General features: G+C 35.5%; 2 protein-coding genes across 6 annotated transcripts; one reads left to right on the top strand and one right to left on the bottom strand.

Annotated features, from left to right (window-relative positions):
- Nucleotides 1-1,910: 1,910 nt before the first annotated feature.
- Nucleotides 1,911-7,619, bottom strand: LOC134648028 (EGF domain-specific O-linked N-acetylglucosamine transferase). The gene is made up of 8 exons (XM_063502459.1): nucleotides 7,151-7,619; nucleotides 6,633-6,723; nucleotides 6,160-6,260; nucleotides 5,186-5,362; nucleotides 4,589-4,863; nucleotides 3,913-4,247; nucleotides 3,335-3,437; nucleotides 1,911-2,105 (listed from the first exon to the last, which is right to left on the bottom strand). The coding sequence occupies exons 1-8, from the start codon at nucleotides 7,461-7,463 to the stop codon at nucleotides 1,938-1,940; spliced, it is 1,563 nt and encodes a 520-aa protein (XP_063358529.1). The 5' UTR covers nucleotides 7,464-7,619; the 3' UTR covers nucleotides 1,911-1,937.
- Nucleotides 7,620-7,875: 256 nt separating this feature from the next.
- LOC134648052 (transcription factor Dp-1) lies at nucleotides 7,876-25,320 on the top strand. Of its 5 annotated transcripts, none has more exons than XM_063502491.1 (12): nucleotides 7,876-8,297; nucleotides 8,678-8,796; nucleotides 9,191-9,239; nucleotides 11,663-11,748; nucleotides 12,253-12,440; nucleotides 12,770-12,938; nucleotides 13,572-13,769; nucleotides 21,172-21,320; nucleotides 21,968-22,050; nucleotides 22,629-22,712; nucleotides 23,468-23,627; nucleotides 25,096-25,320. In XM_063502491.1, the coding sequence occupies exons 1-12, from the start codon at nucleotides 8,249-8,251 to the stop codon at nucleotides 25,121-25,123; spliced, it is 1,362 nt and encodes a 453-aa protein (XP_063358561.1). In that variant the 5' UTR covers nucleotides 7,876-8,248; the 3' UTR covers nucleotides 25,124-25,320. The 5 variants fall into 5 exon arrangements, with proteins under 5 accessions (XP_063358561.1, XP_063358564.1, XP_063358563.1 ...); XM_063502494.1 differs by having other exon boundaries at nucleotides 7,878-8,109; nucleotides 13,557-13,769; XM_063502493.1 differs by having other exon boundaries at nucleotides 7,878-8,297; nucleotides 8,683-8,796; nucleotides 13,557-13,769.
- The last annotated feature ends 737 nt before the right edge of the window (nucleotides 25,321-26,057 follow it).

Raw genomic sequence — 26,057 nt, 5'->3', positions numbered from 1 at the left:
TCTGCAATAATTTTATTTCGCACTCCAGGTTGGCAATAATTTTATCCAATTTGTTGACTTCACCTCACCAGTCACATTTGTAGTCCAACTTAACCAACCAGACAACATTTTTTAAAATTTCCGTCAAAATTGGTTTGCCATTATTACAGTTATCCTTGCTCTTTCGTTTTATTTTTTTGATAAAATTATAAGAACTAATTATGTTAATGTTAATGTCACTATCATCATATTCATCACTCACATAACTTCAGGATTCATCCACCACCAACCACCAAATATTTATCTGACGCATAGGCAACGATCTTGTTTCAATAATAAAATGAGGGTTAGAAACCAGTTAGAGTTAGACCAAGTAAAGTCTGCAACGATTTTGATAGCAAACGCAGTACGCAGTGCAAGTGTTATTGTACGTCATAATTTCATAGAATTTTGACCTTTAAAATAACACTTGCACTGCGCGTGCTATCAAAATCGTTGCAGACTTTTCTTGGTCTAACTCTAGATGCGTCTGACGTTTAGTAATCTTTTTGAATTTTTTGATACAGCTGAATATATTGGATTTAAAGGGTTTATACTGCGCATTTCCCTCATTTTTAAAATACCGGGATCCCGGTATTGCCTTTAAAAATACCGGTATGGAAAAATGCGTCTAAAAAGACGGGATCCCGGGATCCCGAAATACCGGGATCCCGGTATTAGAAGCCCTAGTATGTACTTAAATATTTATTGCATGTTTGTTACTTTTTTTTAACGCATAATCAGCTGAACGGATCTGAATGAATATGGGCGAAAGTTGTAATTAAGAGCGATTGGGCGCTTAATACTTTATCGTGGTCATCTACGCAAATTATAACAGCGCCTAATATAGAATTCTGCGCAAATGTACGCAAGCTAAAGCTATAGAGTATAAGGTAAGTAATATAAGGAAAAATCAAAACTTAATCATGGCTGTTAAACATTACGTAGGTACCTAATAATAAGTTTAAGAAATTTTCCTTTTTACTTGTATATTAGTAGGTATTAGTGGCTACAAGTGTGATACAGTGGTAGCTAAAATTAATAGTTTGCCTACCACTGTATTATATTATAATATCTATATGTAAATTTATAATGTGTATATGTTGTGTTTATGTGTAATGTTTGCTTGTATGTTGTTTTGTCTATGTGTGTAAACCACATGAAATAAATATTTTGAATTGAATTGACATGAATTACTTACCAACAGAAAATAATTAACATATTTTATTATAAAATAATTAATATATTTTGTGCAGCGTTTGGAATGGACAGAATTAAATTTATGTCCGTGAGGTGAAATGCGCACGGCGCACGTGCACATAGTGCCTATCAATTATTTCAAGTCATCTTAGTACCTTGACTGGGGGGTTGTATGGACCCCCCAGCAACTCTTTATAAAACGCCAAAAGGGGGTTGTTGGTTTGAGAACGGGATGGGGACGTTACAATTCATCCGATTAATTATATTTGGCTGATTTTAATCATTGAAGGAAAAAAACATGTTTAATCTTGTGCTATTCTTTGTATATACCTATCATTTCACAACCGCTGTTAAACAATTTACATACATAGTTTATACATTTTAGTGTTTAAACACTAGGTAAGTACAGTAAATACCTATAATTATAAGTAAGATGAGCGCTTTCCAAACAAAAGCCCCCACAGACACATAGTCCTCATAATACTTAAACCTAATTTTTGTGGCCCAGGCGAGAAAAATAATGTTTAGGTCGTGTAACTCGTGTTACGAGTACGTATGAAATATCAAAGTACAACATGAGATTCATTTCAACCATTTTCCTGTTAATAACAACAGTAACAACTTATTATCACATCAAATCACATCATTAAATAGTATTAACCTGTAGCCTCCTCCATACACTTTACTTTAGTAAAAAATTAGTCTAATCTAAAAACCGATCACAGCTCTTCATGCTTTCTCTTTTCTGCAGAAGCTTCGATAAAGTTCTGAAAGTCCTGTCTCTCTCTTACGTAGGTCGCACACTCTTCTACCAGTCGCAGGAACTCCTCGACGTCGAACGAGTAGTTGGTGAACTTCGCGTGTGACCCACCGCCTGGTCCGTGGCCCTACAACATTAAACAGTCGGCATTATTGTGAAATTTCTATCAGTTATTAACCGTTTGACCGGGATTCTAAATAAATTCACTATCGCTTAACACATTCATTGCCGCCCAGCCAAACAAGACATCCGCGCCAGGCCACAAAAATATCGTCCTATAAAGCTGTAGTACCACGATCCCGACTATCGGGTGGTCTGGCCTGGGAACGAAATCATAAAATACCCGATAGTCGGGTTTTCGGCACTGAATATGTTAAGTATTGTAGGTAGACGTATGTATGCGACGGTCAAAGGATTAATAAAAGAAAAGAGACGAAACGGTGTAAAGTCTAAGAAAAATCGAGGCCGCGAGTTTAACGGCCGAGCTAGATGACGATATACCTACGGCACCAATGTTATTGGTAACTGAAATGTCAATCGGTAACTTTAGACAGCCAGAGTTACCTCATATGAGGTATATCTACTTCAGCTATCAATAATGGAGGCACGAATTATTCTTAGACATAATACCTCGTCTCCTAATAAAACTATCTACTCTACATATTCTACATATGTACCTAAAGCCAAAAATTATAAAAAAATTCGTTATGTTTTGAACTAAAATAGCTTACTTACTATCTGCAATAACGAACAAAACGCTCGTTTTCTCGACTGAAAGATAACAAAAGATATAACTAAAACTATAAAGAAGTTTGCTCAGAGATGCTATGTCATTAAATTTTTTACATTACATTTCATCTTGAGGTCTTAAATTATACCATAATCCAAAAAAAATAACTGAAAAAATTATTAAAAATTCGTTTACCGTAAAAAGGCTTCAAGGCTCAAATGCTTTTTTTTATAAATAATAGGCAATAAGAACTCTTAGGCCCATAACCTGCACTCGAGCAGATGCATGACTTTACATGGAAATTTCTATATTTTATATATGTATACACAAATTTCCATGTAAAGCGTTCAATGCATCCCGTTTGCGCGATTTTTATTGTATTATTAAAAAAATACAGTTTGCTTGCTAACCAAACACTGTAATCTGATAAAATAAAGTTTAAGAAGTTGACATTTACTTATATTTAAAAAACTAAATATCTTTGCATGATAATATAATAGACATTGCTGGTTGACGCGTAAATTTTACGAATTTTGCTGAATCAAGTGTCAATAAAGACTAAAACAGAAAGCATCGTTACTGCATTCCCGATTTCTCAAGAATATATAAATAAAGGCATGAGTTACCTGGTCTTGTTGAACTAGCTTCGTTTTGTCCCGCCAAGTGACATACTTAAGTCCGCGCAGCCGCGCCAGATCTGCGTAACAGTTCGGATCTTCACAATTGTAGCTGCAATTAACAGAAATATTTATATTGATGGTTAAACATAAACATATAACTCATTGGTACAGTCGCCATCAGATATATCAGAGCAGCCAAGGTGCTCAAAAATATGTGAACAACACTTGTTTTACATACATACATATACATATAGAGACTTTGTTCATATATTTATGAACACCTTGGACACTCTTCTCTTCTATTTTTATTCTATTATGGTCGCTTTACAAGTTTACAAGCCAGGATTTGAAGCCACCAATTCGATGCTATTACGATCCAGACTCGCAATTTAAAACCATTAGGTATACTCATTAGAAAATTCGATGTAGCGGAGAATGCTTCATGTGTTCGTGTACTTTTTGTAATGTTGTTGTGCTAACAATAGGTATTCAGAAAAATCAGTCAAGTTACTGGCTACAGATCTAACAAAAAGGGGTCAATAAGTCGTGTAGGTCCAAAAATCTGTTGTTAATTGTTTACTTACACTTCAAAAGCAGCAGCCCAGTCAGGTAAGAAGAGAAGGTGAGTAAGACCAGCCCCATGCATGCCAATAAACACATCTGTGTTGTGAGTCATTTCCAACTGCTCAGCGAAGGGCACAGTTCGGTCGTACACGACTCGTTGCACGTGATACCCTTTCACTTTGAGCAATGCCTCCACTATTTCCTTTTCATTCAATATAGTTCTATAGGTGGTCCCTCGGGACAGTAGTGTTACTCTTACTTTATTATTCTCCCTAATATCAGGCTTTATATTGAATGAGTGTAGAATATGTTTTGAAAATGCGTGGAATAATCCACTTTGTTCACAGCCATATATCTAAAAGAAAATTACATATAACAATCGTCAAAAGGGCTATACAGCTAAACTAAATATTTAAACTATATTTGTCAGTTGCACCAAACCGTCTGCCACCATTAAAGCATTCTCAAAATTTTGTTGTATGGGAACAATGTTGATCAGTCCGCTAATTGTGGTTGGTGCAACTGACCCTTAGTCCCTTACTATGCTACAGTCTGCTAGAAAATCGCCGACCAACAACTTCACCGAAAGTTTGAATTAGGTGGTATGGTAGTAGCGAAATAGTGTTAAATAAATACTGGGATATGTATGAGTGAATTTTCATATTGGAAGCAGACAAAATATATACAGCAACTTACCAAAGGAGTATTGTAGTATAAACCAAAAATCATTCTGGGCAGAAGAGGAAACACAACATTTTTAAAACACACCACCTTCCCTCTGAATTTCTTCAAGTCCCATATAGGGTTGACTGTGAACGCTTTGAATGTATCTTGAAACGCTGAACCATATGTAAATGTCTCCCAAACTAGAATGTGGTTGTCCTTTGAAAAAGTGGACGGGTGAGTAGAGTTGACATGGAGTGATGCATACAAATTGAAGAAGTCACAGAAGTGGTGATACATGTTGACAGCTGGAATGATGAAAACAGAACTTGGTTAGTATTAGGATACAGTCATAGCATTCCCCAGTCGCAGTTGCAGTTGCCATCAGGCGGTTTAATACTATTAAGGGTGTGCTCCTACTATTGTATTGGTTTGATGAAGACGATGATACCCTGTTGGCCCTTATCAAGTACTGGTTTACCATACAAAAATAATGGGTTTCGCATCGTACCGGGAGCATTCCCTGATACTAGTCATAAAATAAATCTGAAATGGTGGCAGTGTAAAAGCTTGTAAGTGGTCGCAAATATTAAAGTAACAAAATAAACCAAATTTTTATACAAAACTTACTTGCGTCCAGTTTCATGATATAAGTTGGTTTTTCAATAGTGACGTCACATAACGCACCATCCACGGGTCTGGAAGGCGTTCTGACGAAATGTTGAAGCTCGGAAGACCATGACTGCAGTTGGCTGAAATGCTCCGCTTCTTTCTTCAGTCTGTCTGAGTAGAACTTGCAGTAGCCACCTGAAATTGTGTTCAAATTCGCTTTTAAAATCTCTCTCTCTCTCTTTAGCTCTTTTCTACCCTTCGGGTGTAGGCCTCCTTTGTTTTACGCCATTCGTCACGGTTCTGTGCAGCCTGGAGCGACCTCATCCCCGCAGTCCTTTTGATGTCATCTTCCCAACGCATATTGGGTCTACTTGGAGGACGTTCTTCCCCCCATGGTCGCCACTCGAGTATTCGTTTACGTTAGCTTTTAAAATACGAGTAGGTATCTATATCGCTCCGTACTGAGAGCACGCGGCGCTATCCTAATCGGAGGGCCTACCACGAACACCGAAGTTCGCAAATTGCGGGCATATTTCTCTTTTATTCCAATTAAGGCGTAATTAGAGTGACAGAGAAAGATGCACCTAATTTACGAACTTCGGTGTTCAAGGTAGGCCCTCAGCATTATATGTTTAATTCTTTCATACCACTTATAATGGAGGGTTCCTGTAACTTTCTACCTTTAAACGCACTGTAAACAATCTATACTTGGTCAACCAGATCTTGACAGTAGAAAAAGGCGGCAAATTTGAAAAATGTAGGCGCAAAGGGATAGCGACCCATAGAAAAATTGAATTTCGCGCATTTTTTTACTGACAAGATTTGGTTGACCAGCTATAACTGATAAGATAACATCAATAAATTAACAACACTGATATTTATGGGAATGCCAGAAACTCAAAATTACATTAATAAATTATGTTCAGATCAAAAGTCTGCAGACTGTAGTGGCACTTAGCCTTGCAAATTAATTAAATGCTGTATCTTCTCACCTATTTGTCCAGGACCAAGGATGTCAGACTTGTAACGCAGATTATCCCCCCGGCCAATCAGCCCAGTGAAATTGAGCATCAGGTTCCGGCCCCTGCAAAACCTACAACAAACAAAAGTTACGTATAAAATGTGTTGACCTTTATGAAATCAATAAATGATTTTTAAATTTCCATAGTCAAAGGGGGCGTCTATTAATTACGTAAGGGGTTTTTAAGGTTTTTTAGGGTTCCGTACCTCAAAAGAAAAAAGACAGAACCCTTATAGGATCACTGGTGTGTCTGTCTGTCTGTTTAACCCTTCCCTGCCCTTTATCTCCGAAGCTACTGGGTCTAAAATTTTCAAAAAATACACAAAATAGTTATTTTGTAGAAGACAGGGAAACCTATTAGAAATGTGCAGTCAAGCGTGAGTCGGACTTAATGTATGGAACCATATGGAAAATCTCATTACCAGTTAATTCTAAGAGATTTACCTTAAATACTTTGAGCATTCCAAGGATGAATCATGTGGATATGACGGTTCACACATTATCATCAGTTCACTGATTTGCTCCTTAATATAGCCTGGAAAGAGATAAATACCTTTATGACTTTATGTACTTATTTATTTATCATATGGCTTGGTTACATGTCATGGGATACAAAACTTATACCAACAATTTAAAATTACAATTTCACCCTACTCAGATAAGCAGCCGCTTCTTCAGCCCGGATATTGAAGTAATATCTTTATTATTCAAATAAACAAATGTAAAAAAGGAAAATAGGAAATTTGTAAGAGGAAAAGGGCCTATATTGTAAATACTAACAGTCTTACTATAGGTACTGTTTCATTCACGTTTGATGGACATTTATGTTCCAGATGGATGGTATTATAGTATGCTTGGTCATTTTGAGCAAAAAGTACATGTACCATTTGGTGCTGTATCACTATCATGGACTGAGGTTGGCCATTTCACACACATTAATATAATATTATTATTGGACTTACCGAAATCCGCTTGTGTAAAAAAAGTATCATATTGCGCCTCTTTCGTCTTGACCCAACCTCGATGATCGCCAGGACATCGTGGTCTAACATGATATGAATTACTTCTTTCACAAGTGGGCTCATAACCCCAACAAGCTTTCATTTTAGCTAGTGCTTTGTAAGGGCATTTCGGATCTTCAGCACACGATTTGGCGATGTTAGGATATGCATTAAAAACATAAGGAAGATGTTCTGCTGGTACATTTAAATCCTTTAAGTTAATAGAATTAGTTGCACGAAGATTTAAGAAACACAGACATAATATTAGAAACATGGTTGCAGCGTTGGTTAGGTATATCTCCTAGCGTGAATAATAACTTATATCATTCAAGAAGATACCTTACTTCATTAATTAATAAATGATTAATAACGACAAATAAACCGTTCATGTTTATACAACAAAGGTTAAGGTTATGTTTATTGTGTAGGCTGTGGCTTCTCTGTGCAGTTATTTGACATCATTGACAGCTACCACAGGTAATGCAAACTGCAAACGGTTAATTTATTTTCTAACATAGCGAATAAAATTATACTGATTATCAGGTAAACCAACATTACAACTTCAAATATTAGTAGGTTTTTATATTTTTTTGGTTTATATAATGCACCACCTAACCTTATTGTACTCACACTAGATGTCACTATTCTTTCGCGCCTTTTCCGGAACGGACATAAAATTCCCGGGCGTGGGATTATACGGGTACCACGTGAACAGCGTCATCCAATCCAATCAGCTGGTATTTGGGCCCGTTCGATGAGTTTTAACTGTAGAGTTTGCCTTGTTGCCGCGTTTATATTTGTATTTTTATTAGTTTAATTAGTGATCATGTTGCGTTAAAGTTTACAAGAGACTTGAGACTTTTATGTGGTTTGGAAAACGTACATTTTGACTTTACGATCAGTGTCTTTCAATCAAACTGGTACCAAAATTATATGTCGCCATTTTGATCGTACAGTATCAAACTAATTTGTTTAGTCTTCAACTAACTTATATTTCTGTTAGACCGTCCCTGTGAGAGATATGTAAATGGATGCGCAATTGCTAAGAGTACAAAGAAAATGTCCCAGAAAAGTAGTACAGTAAATTTTCTTATCCGTGACGCCAATGGTTAGTAATTACGCTAGCCCTCGTCTACCTTTATGAATATTACTTGTTGTATTTAAATTTCTGCTCATATTTCACCATAATTTTCATCGGAATACTCCTTGTCATCGATTTATAACAAAGCTTTTTCTTTCGTGACTGTTTAAACAAAGATTCCGCCTGAAGCGCAAAAGGCGCGATCCCGGCATTTCCTTTTCGTGTGTAAACAGGCTGTGGCATAACCTGTAAAATGTTGTTTATAACTAATTTATTTTTATATTATTATTGGTAATGTTCTGCCTTTTGCAGTCTTGAAGGTATTTGAGACAGTATTAAACGTCTAGTGAGCGAAAAAAAAGACATAATTAACCCCCTGCTAAGTGTAAAAAATCTAATTGTTTTAGGACAGCCTCAGATGGTTAAAGTAGTGCAGAATACTAATCAAACTATTGGTCAAATTAAACTTAAACAAAACCCTGTAAAAATTATTAAGCTGCCAGCCGCCTCAGAGGTCAATACACAGGTAACCAATATGTTTTGTTTCCTTTCTTACTTTATTAATTGAAACATATTTTTAAATGCTCTTAGTTTTTGTTTTCTCTAGGGTTAGATAAGAAAGCAGTAGGTATAGAATCTTACATATCATTTAAAATCAATAACCAAGGTCAGTGTGTTGGTTTATTATCTTAATCTTCTACCCATATAACCTTATGTAGTAGTTAAATGATTAGCTAAATTAATATTGTGTCTTAATAAGTTAACTCAGATATATTTACTAAAATGGTCATCATCAATAGTAAGACTTGATACCTTGGATTCAGATGAAGCTATTGACTATCTAATGCACTTTCTGATGACTGTAATTTTTATCAACTGTTATCAATCTGCAAGTGTAATAAATGGTGTTTTCTTTACAGGCTCCTCTATACCGGACTGTGAAGTTGAGTGGGATTAAATGTGCATCAAGTAAGTACTAACATTTCATCATGACAAAACTGTTTTAACTCTATGGCTTGTACATTACAAGTTTATATGCTGCTAACTCATTCAATGGCTAATAAAGTTAAGGAGCTACACCACATTTCTTTTGTTTAAGCAAATTTGATTATAAATATGATATTTATTCAATGGTCTAATTATTTTTTGCCTGGCACATTATTTACTGCTCATAACCCAATTCTTTGTAAAATTAAAACAAATCAATAAGTTACTTAATCATTTTAGTATTTTATTACTTAAAACTTCATAATGTTACGAATTACATCATAATGTTACTAAATAAAATTTTAGGTTAGGTTCAACTGTAAATTTAAAGAATTCTACTACCTAACTTGCAGCGAAGTGCTAAGTATCCCTCATGATAAACTTGATGATCTTATCCTAAATATAGTGGTTACTTTGTTTTTCTCTAACAACAATAACATTGTTTTTGCATTTATAATCTTTATACCTACAAGCAATTGCTTTGCATGAAAAGGAACTTGGTGTTGTCCATTAATTCATACACTTGTTGAGATTCAGGAAAATAAAATGTTCCTTTAATATACCTACTTCAATTCCAGCAACATAGGGTAACTGCTATAGTAATTGGCCGCTCTTAACAATGGGGTTTCAATTAGCTTGTTTCTCTCTGATTTGTTAGGAAAGACCAATTACTATGTAGTGACCAATAACTATAGCAGTCACCCTAAATTTCCTAGACACTTAACTTTTTACAAAACTGGTTTATATTGTTCATTAAGTAACTAAGGCTAGGCTTATGCTTGAAGTTGTATCAAACATAATTATGGTAAATACAATTCCACTTGTTGATGTAGTCTGTACCTATTTAATCATTGCCCAAACACATTTAATTACTGGCAAACACCGACTGTCCCACATTATATAGTAATGTCCTATGTCTTTTCCTGGGATTCAAATTTTCTCCATACCAAATTTTATCTCAATAGGTTCAGGGGTTTAAGCATAAAGAGATAACACACATACAGTTGCTAACGCATTTATAATATTAGTATGGTACCTTAACGTAGGTAACAATAATTATGTTAATGTTTCAAAATAGGTTGATAAGCCTTTTAAAATAATATTGTAAATATTTTTGGAAATTTTCGTCTCGAAAGTTCATAAAGGTTTCCCCCTCTCTCACTGCAATATATGTACATATTTTGTTGGTTGAGTTTTGGTCAAAGACTTCCTTAATAAAATGACGTAAGTGCTTGGACGATACACCCTTATGTATAAACGGTTTTTGGTATGTTCATATCGCTATCGCTCGGAGGTACCTATCCTCTCCCTCAACTACCTATGCGTGGTCCGGGCGGTCCGGCACCGCCACATACTTAGCCGGTCTTTTTTATGCAATGAAATTTCTTGGCTTAGCTTCAAAATTTTAGTGTCACATTATTTTCAGAAGTATTTAAAAAAGTAGCATTACGTGAGCAACACAGGTGATGTACTCTTATTTTTGTTCTTAGTAATAATACCACTTACTTACCTACTATAGAAATCCATACTAATAATTATTAGGTATTGCAAAAGTAACTCTGTCTCTCATTTATCTGTTCACCGATTATTTAGGTTTCTATGAATTTGACAATGACATGCAGAAAGCTGAAGGCTGAAGCCCTGTTTCACGTTTACTAAAGATACAAGTTGGCTGTATATCTCTCTTGCTAACAAACATGATTGTCAGAAATAGAGGCAAATAGCGAACTTGTAGCTTTAAAGGACGCGACCATGGAGATGGTCAATTAGGTACTTTATTTGTGGAAATCCATTGGCGCCGGTATGCCCACAACCACAGAATAAATAATAGTACTAAGTACAGAAGACTCACTCTCTAACAAAACGCGTCTGTTACGATCAGCACAGATATGGCCGCTAGGTGGCGACAGCGCCACGCGCGGCTTATGGGTTTCCCCAAAATTGGGGCCGGAACGGATGTACTTTTAGCTACCTCTAGCAAAGCGACGAAATCGCGGAGTGAGCCACGCCTGCCACAACTTAAAACGTTTTTACGTTTAGCATATCCGTAATCGAATAAAATAAACTCAGAGCCTGATGCTCTAATATAGGTACATTTACATTACTAGGGCTTTTGTTGGCTGGATTGGTGCCTCTCGGGCCGGCCTCTCCCTCCGGTCTCACTGTGGCGTGCCATTTATGGGACAACCTGTAGAATGCCTAGGTAAATTAAGGAATCATGTGGCCTCAACCTCAAATAGGAAAGCACATTGATATCAAGAATTCAAATAACAGTTGAATGAATATGCCATGAATACCTAATAGGAAGCAAAGTACTTGTCTTATACCATGTTGTCCTCGGGAACGGAGATCCTACCCATTTTAAACATTTCCATTATTAATGAAGGCATTATATTTATTTTCAGAATTGGTTCAAGTACCTGTTGACACATTTGCTCGTCTGCAAAAAGTTGTTCCGAAAACTGAACCCGTGGAGCTAGAAGAAGTTACAGTAAGCTGTATTTCATATAATTTCTCCTTCATTAAGTCTACCGGCCCTCGTAAGCAAGTACAGTTCGTGCACGAAGTACGGCGGTGTCCACGACGCGGCGCACTTGCACCTATACTACCGCTCCTTCAGCTAAAAACTCATCAGACTTGAAGTAGGTACAAAATATCACTTTGCTTTGACTTTATAGGTTTATATTGTATTAAAACTGTATGCATCATGCATCCCAAAATATATGGGGTCCTCCAATCCTCAAGGCTCGTACACACTATACAGATTGGCCCAAAAATACGTGGACAATACATTACATGAGGATATTTTAAAGATAATTCTTTTTTATTTATTTATAGTATTTTATAGGATTGTAATTTTCGTTTTATATGCAATCCAAAAAAAATATGTTTGTCAGTATTTTTGGGCCAGCCTGTAGCTGTTGGCAACCGCGGCGTATCCGCGATTGAAACCGCAGCCACCTAAAATGGATAAATAAACACATTAATTACACAGGAACAGGAAGAGGAGCAGAACGCCTTAGAAGAGGTTAACTTTATCGAGAGCTTGCCCAACATAGTGCCAGTGACGACGAAACTAGAAACGAGTACAAGTACAACCAACGGCAGGACCAACTACTTGCCGACCATGTCCAGTGCGTCCAGGCGGAGACACGAATCCGATAATGAACCACCACCAGAATAGTAAGTTCAAATGGAAATTGTTTTTTTTTTAATTGGACGAGTTCTCACAGAAATTGCCGCGCTACTTACTGGGTTGGTCCTCAGAGTCAATACATACGTCGTAAATTTTCAGTTAAAATGCCCACCCAACCAGCTCCTTAATCTGAGAAGACGTTCCTCATTTCGAGGCAAAGCAAACGTACGCCCGGCTACGATGCGATGCCCCGGGCAAGGCACGTCTTCACAGACCGAGTGGCTTCGCGCGGCAACTAGTATTGTGAAGGCCTAATAATTGACGATAATAAATAAATAAAAGAACTTCATTAATGTTTGATTATTTTGAATTACAGTACCACAAAACGACGTAAGCATGCTGATAAAGTTGGAAAAGGTCTGCGGCATTTCTCCATGAAAGTTTGTGAAAAAGTGAGGACTAAAGGGTTTACATCGTACAATGAGGTGGCAGATGAGTTAGTGTTGGAATTCTCGGCTGGCATGCACGGATCAGCTGACAGTCAAGTATGTAGCATTTCATGATACTTTGTTTTTGTTGTTTTTACAAGCTTTTATTTAACTTGCCCTGTCAAATCTTGGAAGTTAAATTTGACCCGATTTCCGATTGAGCTGAAATTTTGCATCCATATGTAAATCGCATGACAATGCAATATTATGATGACATGGAGCTGATCTGATGATGGAGACAGAAGGTGGCCATGGGAACTCTTGTGACAAAACAACGCAAATTATGTTTGGTGTTGTTAGAATTGTCTGGTTAAGTATTATTTGCTTGTGGAAAGAAAAGTATAGTGATAGAAGCTTGTACATACCAAAAGTGAAGTTTTTGCCAAAATTTTACATTAAAATGTAAGGCATCATCGAAACGGGGCATTATTATATAATGCGGAAAAATACAGTAATACAGTTTAATTTTGGAATTTATTTAAATACAATAATTTTTAGAAAAGAGTGCTTAGAAAAAGTTACCTACCATTCCTAGCATTACAACTCTATTGAAGCAGTGTTTGAGTCTACTTGTCCCGATCCTTGTTTACCAGGTATATATATTCAAGAGCCCCAGAGCTCATTGCCAGGTAACATCTGTACTTGTTTGAAAACTCAGAGAACTTCACGTTTCAGCAATACGACCAAAAGAATATTCGCCGGAGAGTATATGACGCCTTAAACGTGTTAATGGCTATGAACATCATTTCAAAAGAAAAGAAAGAAATTCGGTGGTTAGGGCTCCCAACTAATTCAGTACAAGAATGCACAGCACTAGAAAAGGAGAAACAAGCAAAACTGGAAAAGATTCAGAAGAAAACTCAACAACTACAAGAACTTATTTTACAGGTATTAGAATGTTAATGCTTTTTTCTACTCCCGTACTTTTATTTGTCATTTAAAAGGTCGTACACACACACCTTTAAACCCCTATGTTATAGTTGTCAAGACAAGTCTTTAGTCTATTCCCCAAAAAAGTATTTGTGCATACACGCAGTATCTTTTTGGTACTTTTACGATACTTCGTGTAATCACCACTTAAAAAATATTGTATGAAATACATTGTTGCCAACCTAATTTTAATTATCATCTCTGACAGATGAGTACTAACTAGTAGAAAGAATAAAACTGCTTCAGAAGTCAGAAACGCGCATGTGACACCCGTAATATAGCAAGGACACATCCCATTAAATAAGTTTGCGTTTTTGATGAAAAAGGTGCCGTCGCCAAACTGTGACGAATGTGACATTTTGGAGGATGCATACCATATCATCATGGAGTGTGTCCGGAATGAAAGTGAGAGAAAGGATATTATGAACGAAAGCTTATTTGAAGTTGGGGGTTGCAACCAAATTTTGGGGCACCCACTATCTGAGGATGCAAAATGTATATATAAACTTGTTGCGGTAGGATTAAGTAGAAGATAAAGTTACATTTTTGTATACTTACAGACAAGGACCGGAAAACCCCTCTTTACGCTTAATCCTATCCATTCGGTAACCCAATCAATTCGGTTACCTTATCATTCGGTAACCCTATCATACTGTTACCTGATTGTAACGGTAAGCTTATTGAAACGGTAACCTTAACCGTTAACCGAGTTAATCTCAAAACCCCATCGCGTTAGGGTTTTTGTTAGGGGTTTTTAACCGGTTTTTATTCAGTTATGGTAACCTTTATTATCGGTTGCTTATTGGTTTGCTACATTCGTATTTAGTGATGTGCCGTCAGTCAAATACTAAGAAAAATTGTTAATAATAAATTAACTACATATTTTATAATAGTTTATTTTGTTATTTTTGTCAATTTTCTTAATTTTGCTTATTTTAATGTTTTTGTTTATTTTACTTATTTTGTTTATTTTTTTATTTTGTTTATTTTACTTATTTCATTTATTTTATTTGTTATTAATTTTGTTAATTTTATTAATTTTATTTATTGTATTTATTGTATTAATTTTAGTTTATTTACTTTATTTATTTTATTTATTTTATTTACTTTATTTACTTTATTTACTTTATTTACTTTATTTACTTTATTTATTTTATTTTTTAATTTATTTACTTTATTTACTTTATTTACTTTATTTACTTTATTTACTTTATTTACTTTATTTACTTTATTTACTTTATCTACTTTATCTACTTTATCTACTTTATTTACTTTATTTACTTTATTTACTTTATTTACTTTATTTACTTTATTTACTTTATTTACTTTATTTACTTTATTTACTTTATTTACTTTATTTACTTTATTTACTTTATTTACTTTATTTACTTTATTTACTTTATTTACTTTATTTACTTTATTTACTTTATTTACTTTATTTACTTTATTTACTTTATTTACTTTATATACTTTATATACTTTATTTTCTTTATTTACTTTATTTACTTTATTTACTTTATTTACTTTATTTACTTTATTTACTTTATTTACTTTATTTACTTTATTTACTTTATTTACTTTATTTATTTTATTTATTTTTTTTTTATTATTTTTTTTATTTTTTTTTTTTATTTTTATTTTTTTTTTTTATTTATTTTATTTATTTTATTTATTTTATTTATTTTATTTATTTTTTTAATTTTATTAATTTTGTTTATTAAACATAACCCAACCATTGTTCATTAATTTTTGTCATAAGCATTTATTTATTTAATTTTATTGTTAAACATTTTTTTTTACTCTATTAAGCATTTAGAAGACCTGACGTATTTTCCTTTAGGTATATAGTTAAATGTTCCCAAGTTTTAATTCAGGCGTTCTGGGTTTCTGGCTTATATTGATATAGCTTGCATTTTTATACTACATACATTACTACTTAATTCCTTTTACTCTTTCGGGTTTAAAAAAATCCCATGAATTGGAGAAGAAAGTTTTGTTGGAATGTAAAAAGTATACTAAGTCTCAAGTCTCAGAGTTGGACTAAAAATAACTTGAATAAGAAGAAGAATAAGAACATACATTTTATTCTTATTCCAATCGATTTGAATAAGAATAATTCTTACACTCGTTATTTTAGAATAAAATAAAAGTTAATAAATCATGTCACTTTTATTTTATTAAATGAAAAATAAAAAACGGAATATTTATTCCAGGTGTAGGATTATTCTAAATAACGTTTTATTCAATTAGAATGTTAACTATAGATAGATAGTAAAATGAATGTTCGGTATTAAAACCTTCTCCGTTTAGTTATATTGATTTTATACATTTAAAACATTGACATATTAAAAGAGTGTGACTTTTCTATTTAGATTTGCACCAAAAACATGTATTCTTTATTAATAAATAAGAAACAACGATGATACGTGTTTAAATATACAATACATAATCCACTTCAATTTCACCCCTCTTTTCAATGGTCGGATTGATTTGAATTTTTTTTAGCGTAAAAGATTTTATTGTGATAGATAGGTACATTTTTTGAAGTCTTCGAAACGGTGATGATAATTTTATAATGAAGCTACATATAAAGTAAACTGCGAAATTATAATTATGATGGTTCAATGTATATTTCTTTGCGTATTAAGTATGTATGTATTTTGTTTATGATTCCTATCAGCCTTGAGGTCATACGTGTGCTATCTCTTTCACACCTACGGAAAGTGAATGAGATAGTAAATTACTGCAGGTAAGAAAAGAGTCCTACGCTTATCACTAGATTTGCAGAAAGTTGCAGGCGTGTTTCCACTTGAGACCGTCATTTATTACTCATTGGTAATAACAATAGGATTAAGTCGTGGCGTGGTGAATTCTTTGTCAGCATTTGCTAAACACGTGCGGCAAGCGTTGTGTCAAACGATATTAATATCTGTTAATTTCCGTCTAAATAATAAATGCAAATTTTAAATATCAGAAGAACTTTTAAAAACACCATAAGTCTTGGTAGTAACTCGGACACTGAAACCACATACTAAACATAATTCGAAAACAGAAAATAAACATGAGTATTTTCCCCATTTGTTCCTGCCCAACGTGACCGCCGCGATACATGAGGCGGGGACATATGGGAATGATTTAAATAGTGATGGGTAGGACATCAATTTAAAATGAGTTTGTATGAGTACCTCATTTTCTAAAATGAGGTGTTACAATGTCTTACTTCAAATGAGGTGAGGTACTAGCATATTTTCAGCGTCGACTATTCCATTAATTCCAACGGCGACAAAAATATTTAATGTATATACATATTTATGTATTCATCACTTCCTTTATAAATAAATAAATAGTAACTTTAATTGGAGTGCAATTCTGGAGGTTAAGAATAGAACTTTTAGGAGAAAGATAATTTTAGAATCAAGTAAAATGAATAGAGGAGTGAAGTAAGACATTTTTGCGGTACGAAGTACTGCGACAAATTAACAAAATGAGTGGTACAAATGAGGTGCCTCACGAGTGAGCGACTCAACACTAGATTTAAATGAAGCGTCTATTCCCATCTGTGCCCGGCGGGGAGAAATAGGAATACACCATATCGAGCCATTCCTTATCCTACCTTTAAAAACATCTTTCTTAGGGTTCCGTACCCAAAGGGTATAAACGGGACCCTATTACTAAGACTCCGCTGTCCATCTGTCTGTCACCAGGCTGTATCTCATGAACCATGATAGCTAGGCAGTTGAAATTTTCACAAATAATGAATTTCTATTGTTGCTATTACAACAAATACTAAAAACAGCATATAATAAATATCTAAGTGGGGCTCCCATACAACAAACGTTATTTTTTTGTTGGTTTTTGCGTAATGGTGCGGAACCCTTCCTGCGCTAGTCAGACTCGCACATGGCCGGTTTTTTTATTCATAGCAGGTGAATTGTACCTGATGATTTAGATCACATTAAAAGAAATACGGGTATCGTCCAATACCAAGACTATGCGGCAGTAAATTAAATTTGTAAGATTTTATTGCATAAAATCAGGTATAAATTAGACAAGAAACATAGTAGTTTCTTGTCTAATTTACTTCTATCTATACGTAACGCCTATACGGCACCCAGACTGCATGTTTAATCTAGGAATATTATTTAGAATATAAAATCATGATCTTGGGGCACGGCAGTGCCCCCGCCAAGTCGAGCGCGAAGCAAACACTGCCGTACCATCCTTTACTGGAACCATTTCGCCGCATTTTCAGGCCCCTATTTGAGAACCTCTGGATAAGACCAGAACGCAGAAATTTTCGTCATCCAGTAAGTTATAATCACATACTTAAAATCCAATTTCAAGTCTGTAGGTCATTTAGTTCCGAAGTTAAGCGAAAGCAAAGTTTCGCATTTATGACACTCATTCACTCATGATCATCAGAATAGAACTAGTACTTCCCATAAACTCAGAGAGCTGAAATTTGGTACAGAGTTAGGGTTTAATGGCCACATAAAGGGTACACCTAAAAATATTGCAATATCACTCACGTTTCAAAGATCTAAGAACTGCATAAGTAAGTTTGTAATCCCATATAAATATATGATATTACAAATTTACTGTTGCAGTTCATAAATGAAGATATATTTAGTTATGATATGTGTATACATAGTATGGGTATGAGTACCCGAAAAGAAGGACTGCCTACAAAAAGAGATGAGATCCCTTAAAAAAACATTACATGTAAAAAGGTGCAAGTCTCGCAACGCTTTTACTACAAAAAAGTTTTGAGATGTAATGTGAAACCAAGTCGGTTATTTCAATCAGTGCCAGGGGGTATTAAAACCGTATCAATAAGATATCTTTAATTTGTAATACATATAATGACTTGGCAATCGCACATAATGCTTTACTCGTACCGTACTCGTAAATATGTGTAATGCTCAAACTGCAATTAGCGCTAGCGTTATGTTCAATTAGAATTATTTTAATAGGTGACGATGATCCTTTTGCCATTATGCAGCCGTGCGATGGCCAAGTCATTATACGTATTACAAATTAAAGATATCTTATTGATACGGTTTTAACACCCTCTGGCACTGATTAAAATAACCGACTTGGTTTCACATTACATCTCAAAACTTTTTTGTAGTAAAAGCGTTGCGAGACTTGCACCTTTTTACATGTAATGTTTTTGATGGGATTACATTTATTTGATTAAGAATTATTCTTATTCAATTTTTTCACATACTAATTATTTCCGATCAAATTTATTTAAATAATTTTGACGGGAATAAAATCAACATGATTTTATTCTTAGGAATTCTTATTTAAATAATGATTTTATTCTTGAATGACCAACACTGCTTACTAAGTATGTATGTATCTATTTAATTTAAACAAAACTATTTCACCTAGCAATGTTATAGATACCCAATAAATATAATGAATTCTGGTATTAATGAAAGATTTGAAGTATTAAAATAAGTTTATTTATCACTGCTATAGATATATATTTTCTGATCGCTGCATTAAGCGGTACAAGGTAAATTACGGCTTTTAGCTCATACAAACTCACCGCATATGAAAACATTTTAAACTAAAGTCTATTTTTTTATTCGGTAGACTAAAATGACATTTCATAGTATGAATGAACATCATGTGTCATTTCATTTCATACTGTGAAATGTCATTTTAGTCTACCGGATAAAGAATAGACTTTAATTGCTTATTATAAAATAAGCTCGTAATAACTAGTACATATGTCATTTGTTAACAATGGTAAAATATCTACCACAATCCACTAGCGCATGTATCTTTATCACAAAGTGATTTTTTTTAATCACTCTATCTCTATTCTCTGGAATCTAAAGATAAATTATACCTAACTATGTACCAGTAAAATTACTAGTTAGGTAAAAAATTTTCTTTAAATCAGTCTTTAATCTGTAGGTACATACCAAGTGTGAACCCGAAAATAAAAATAATAATCTAAGTAGCATAAAATATAACTATGTAAATAATAGCAGATATTACTAGGATAGGATGTTGTTTACTTGCAACCCCTTTTCTAAACATTTCTAAACTAGAATTGCTCCGAAACACAACAATAGGAACACACAGGTATAAAGATAAACAAAGGAATAACCACGCTGCCTGCGGCTGTCGCTCCAAAATAATACTGTAATCGCTCACTTATGTTTTCAACTTTAGCTTAAGGACTCAAAGTGCAATATTGTTTGAATTGACAATAAGCGAAGTTACCGGCAAAAAAACTTGTTTGTGCTGGAGGCTTCATAGACCGCCCATGCCAACCACGGTTATTCAATAATGAGTTGAATTTAAGTCTGCGTAAAGATTACAATCGTTTGAACTGGTTCAAAACCTTATTATGAGGTAACAGAATCGACTGGGTTTTTATTTCGGTTACCGGTAACAGGGGTTAACTCGATCTGATACGGTTACCGAATCAAAGTGTTACCTTATCAGACGGTTACCGTTATGGTAGGGGTTTTTATAACCACTTCTAAAATAACCCTATGAAAAACCCCGGTTAAGGTAACCGGTTCCGGTCCCTGCTTACAGAGCGACATTGTCACAAAAGTGACCAAGCTCTTTAAATAAAGATATAAAAAAAAATTGTAATTTAACTAAGAGCAAGTACCAGGGCCTCATGAGTTACAAGAAGGTGTCGCTGACCAACCGGCCGTGGGGCGCGGGGCGCGGTGGCCGGGGCGCGTATCTTAGCTGTATACTTTTGGTTTGTTTACCTACATATATGTCCTATATGATTCCACTTGTTTAAAGTATTATTTTTGTTGAATGAAAAATATTTATAAATTTACAATTTTTTTTTTCAAAGTAAGTGCTTGGTCGTAGAAAAAGTATTGTATGCAACGTTGTTTAACTGAGTCAAAAAATACCCGTGGCGTCTTTATTAACAATTTTCGGCTTCGCCTCAAATTGTTACTCACGCCACTCGCCTTTTTTGACCCCTCTTAAACAACGGTTGCATAAAATACTATAACTTAACATACACATTTAGTTATAATACCTTCCTTAAGATAATAGTTTGTAATAGCAATATCGTTTATTGCAAACCATCTACAAATGGTACAATACCATAGATGTTACAATAGAAAAAGATCACATGACACCCTGGTAGGGTATGGCAATTATCCTTAACTACATTAACTAAATATAATATTTGATACACTTAAATATACTTTTACTTAACATTATATTATTGCTACATATCTATTACTTTCTTAGTATAGGAACTTTGTTTACAATCATAATAGAAATACTAAGAGGCATTTTATAATTTAGTTATGAAAAAAACTACAATGAAGAATGGTAATGAACATGAAATTTCTTCCAGCACATCTCATTCAAGAGTTTAATAGAAAGAAATAAAGAGTCCGAGAGCAAAGGTGTTAAACCATCTCCATCCTCGGCCATTCATCTGCCGTTTATAGTTGTGAATACTAGTGATAAGGCACTTATCGACTGTAGTATATCAAATGACAAGTAAGTTTATCACTAAATGGGTCATTTGCAAATTTATTGTACCTTTGTCAAATTTTTTCTTAACATTCTCAGTTTCGTAACGAAAATTAACCATACAAAAATGCAAATTTGTATTACGAATGTTGTAACGAAACTGAGAAAATTATAAGAAAACTTAATCTCATCTTTTCTTAATTTTCTCAGTTTCGTTACGAATGTTAGCTATATAAATTTGCATTTTTGTATGGTTAATTTTCGTTACGAAACTGAAAATGTTAAGAAAAAATTTGACAAAGGTACAATAAATTTGCAAATGACCCAAATACTATCGTATTTTTTATACAATTAAACATGCCAGTGCCATGTAAAACATGCCCCTATTATCTGAAAATAAGTGTAATAGGTGTGACTAAATAAACTGTAGAATAATGGAAATTACGCCATAAGCGGACGTAGAGGAGGTAATTGACTCGCTATTGCCTAATCTCGTGATTGTAACCTTAGAATTTGCGCTTATTGTGATATTTTTAATAAAATACAGGACATCCACTGTACCCGCCGCTTTGCCCGGGTGGGATTCAGTATGCGTGAAAAGTCTTCAAGCGTCTTGCCCCAATGTTTCACTTAATCACCAACATAAGCTTAATATATTTTTTGTTTGTTTTCAGAACAGAGTATATGTTTAATTTCAACAAAAGGTTCCAGATTCATGATGACATAGACATATTAAAGAGGATGGGGCTTTTATATGGTAAATATCAGTTGGAAATTTCTTTCCCTTGACAATACTTTTAACCACTATACTTCGTTTTTTTTAGCATTTGAAATAAGGTAAACAATCTTGATGTGTCTTTTAATTGAAAAACACATTTTAATTATAAGTTACGGCAAATATGTAACAATTATGAATCTAATAGGATCATTTATATTCTTCTGCTTTCATAAGTAATAGGTACTGATTTTTAAAAAGCGTTTTTCAATTAAAAGACATGTCAAGATCGCTTACCTTCTTTCAAGTTCTTTCTAATGCTAAAAAAAAACGAACTATAAACGGTCCATATATTTTTTTATTTTATTTACCTTACTATTTAGGGCATCCACATTATTCTAGGCCACTGGAACTTGCATTATTTATATTCCTGAGAGAAATTAAAACTTAGTTAAAGTTGTTACACTATAACTACTATTAAACTTCACGCATCGAATAATGATCCTTCCCAGACAATTGTAGTTTACATGACGATGTATTTTTGCCGTATTACTATAATAGTTTTATGTAGGTTTCTAGACAAACCTTATTCTAATTGCTTCTTTTTCCTTGTTTTTCAGGTTTAGATAAAGGAGAATGTTCAGAAGAAGAAATTGAAAGAGTTAAGAGCATGGTACCGAAATCGTTAGAGTATTATGTAGAACGTGAGTACTTGAGTAGCTTATTTAATCTTAGCAAACTAGAATATAGGGTTATGACGAAGGTTCGGTTTTGAGTCAGTTTTGGCCGAAAACAAAAGTTTTGTAGACGTGTTTAAATCGTTGAAAAAAATGTCGTTGCCCTTTGTTTTTAGACATAAAACAATGAAATGCCTATAATTCGTACAAGTTGTATAAAAACCGGCCCAGTGCCGGTTAGACCGCGCCTATTCTAACGCTCTTAACGCGGTCCGAAAGTCCAATGTACAGTCAGCAGCATAAGTTGCTAAGCGGGCGTGGTGTTCAAAATGGCCTTGACACGCTCTTATTCTCTTAACAATAAAGTCGCGTCAAGATCATTTTGAACACCTCGCCCGCTTAGCAACTTCTGCTGCTGACTGTACCTACAATGTTGTAAGTTTCGACGCGGTTGAAAGTTTCGGCAGTTTGTTTACCGAAACCGAACCCTCAGCCGAAAGATAATTTTTGTGTCGAATCCGAAACTTCGGTCGGGCACTAGTTATACTATACCTGCCAAGAGGTACGACGGAATTAGGGATCATACATGTCTTATGTCACAACTAGAAGGGTACGGTTACAAATGTCATCTCAATACAATTTTGCAAGATTTTGCGTTTTAAGGTTATAAATTGTATGGAGATTGCATCTGTCACCGTACCCAAGCTGTTTGAATAGTGTGTTAAAAAATGGACATCCTAGTGGTGGTCACAGATTGTACAAAGTAATCACATCGTTTTCAGAAATGGGTCGAGGAGTCACATCGAAGCTCTCTAGTATGCTGGAAGAGGAGCTGGACGAGGCTGCAGACGACGAGGAGGGGGTCGAGGCGGAGGCCGAGGTGGAGGCCGAGGCGGGACCGGAGCCCGAGGCCGAGCCCGACGAAGAGCCCGCGGAGTACAGGTGAGCACCGAACAACACAGACTTACTTGACTTAGGGCCACTTGCACCATTTACTAACCCGGGGTTAACCGGTTAAACCTATAATTACCATGGTTACCAGTACAATTTGACACTGGGTTAGGGGTTTAACCGCTTAACCCCGGGTTAGTGGAATGGTGCAAGTGGCCCTTATTGTCCTATGTCCCCTAGATGGGGCAGAGAGCGTCCACAGTGCGCCGCCATCTGGATCGGTCTTGAGCTTCGTGCTTGACTTCGCTCCAAGTCTTCCCAATAGCCTCTGCCTCTGCAATAATAGTCCGGCGCCAGGTCTGCCTTGGACGGCAACGTTTCCTCTTTCCTTGGGGATTCCAGTCTAGGGCTTGCCTCGGTATGTGGTCAGGATCCCTTCGGAGTGTGTGCCCAATCCAACTCCATTTCCGGCGCTTGATCTGCTGGTTGATCGGAGTCTCATTGCAGCATCTCGACAGGTTGGCATTAGAGAACGAACACCGCAGGCAGGAGGCACCGAAAACCACAGAGGACGAAGTAAGGCGCGAGGGGGTTGAGTGCTGAAAGCGATTCCGTGGCGCGGGATTCCATTTTGGTAACCCGTAACATACATACCGCTGGTCCAACGCGGTATGTATAAATGCGTTGCCCAGTTCATCTTAAGCTGTCAATGTCAAACTTGGAAGCACGATTTTTTTATTTTACATATCTAAGGCCAAGCGCGCACCACGATTTTTTGTCGCGCGATTATTTTGTGCGCAGAAATGCAACGTAAGTGTTTATATACCAGTGCGCGCATATGCGACAAAAAATAAGCAGCGATTTTAAAATTGTGATTTGTCACATTTTTCCGCGACTGCTCGCGACGCGATTGTCGCAAAGTGAATTGCAGCATACGGAGTTGTATGGCCCCGCGCGCACTGCGATAATAAAATCGCACCCCGGACCTCAGTCGGCATTTCGCTCTCCAAGCGTCAACATGTTGGAACCTAGAAGATAAGACGCTAGATGTTGACCATTTAATTATGGAAATAGAAGGAGATCACCTTTGTGGTATAAATTCTCAAAGTTATAAGCGATCGCATATTGAAGACATGTTTGCATGTTTCACGACAAGCGACTGGTACGAAATCCATGTTGAGAATGAACAAATCGTCGACTTTTTCATCGCAGTGCGCGTAGCGAATTGTCTGCGATATATTACAGCGCGATTCTAATATCGTGTCGCAAAAATTTAAATCGTGGTGCGTGCTTGGCCTTATACAAAAACATTTTTTTTTATTCTTTGTGTACTGTAGCCAACTGCTGGGCAAAGGCCTCTCCCCTGGTTCTCCATGACTCCCGCCCACGCTTCTTCGTCGGCATCCACTTGGTGGTTATGTTAGCCCACCTATCCGGATGCACATGCGATAGACGTGGCTGGGGCCAGTCCCATTTGATACAAAAAATACAAAATAATAATATAATGTTTGTTTTACAGTGACGACAGCAGCGACGTCGACGTGTAGCGAGCACCCGCGCCGCGGCGCGACTCTTATATCACCACGGGCTTTACTTATATTCATACACAGTTTTATCATATGTCCGACGACCGTGCGGCCTCATTTTATACAACTATTGTACAATGGAATGTCAAACAATATGTTGCTGACGTGCATGGTCGAATATCAAAAATGAAGTGAAAATAAAACGATTTTATGAATCATGTACGGAGTTTTTTTTATATGTAGATTATGCCTGTTTCCTTGTCACACTACTTGACAACCCCAAAGAGGACGGTTTTAGGGTTCCGTACCCAAATGGTAAAAACGGGACCCTATTACTAAGACTTTGCTGTCCGTCTGTCTGTCACTAGGCTGTATCTCATGAACCGTGATAGCTAGGCAGTTGAAATGTTCACAGATGATGTATTTCTGTTGCCGCTATAACAAATACAGAAAATAAAAATCCCATACAACAAACGTGATTATTTGCGGGTCTTTAAAGAGTAATGCTTAATTTTTGTGCCTAGCAGTGTGTTAAAGACGTCACCACCCATTTCCCACAGTAACAAATACCTATACTTGGTCAAGCAGATCTTTCAGTAGAAAAAGGCGGCAAATTTGAAAAATGTAGGCGCGAAGGGATATCGTTCCATAGAAAATTTGAATTTCGCGCCTTATATAAGGCGCGAAGCGATATCGTCCCATAGAAAATTTGATTTTCGCGCCTTTTTTTATTGACAAGATTTGCTTTACCAAGTATAGTTTGAAGTTTCATAAAGAGTACCTAATTGATTTGACTGGTTATAAAACATTCACTGCATACGCAAGTGATAACACGATTTTCCCGCTTGTAGCGAAAAGCGGCTATGAACAAAGCCTGGCAGGTCGCCAGCAGTAAATATGTTATAGCTGGTCAAGCAAATCTTGTCAATAAAAAAAGGCGCGAAAATCAAATTTT

This window comes from Cydia amplana, chromosome 5 (assembly GCF_948474715.1).
Source record: "Cydia amplana chromosome 5, ilCydAmpl1.1, whole genome shotgun sequence".
Taxonomy (NCBI): domain Eukaryota; kingdom Metazoa; phylum Arthropoda; class Insecta; order Lepidoptera; family Tortricidae; genus Cydia; species Cydia amplana.
Note: the sequence above shows the minus strand (reverse complement) of the source record. Positions and strands in the feature narration are given on the sequence as shown.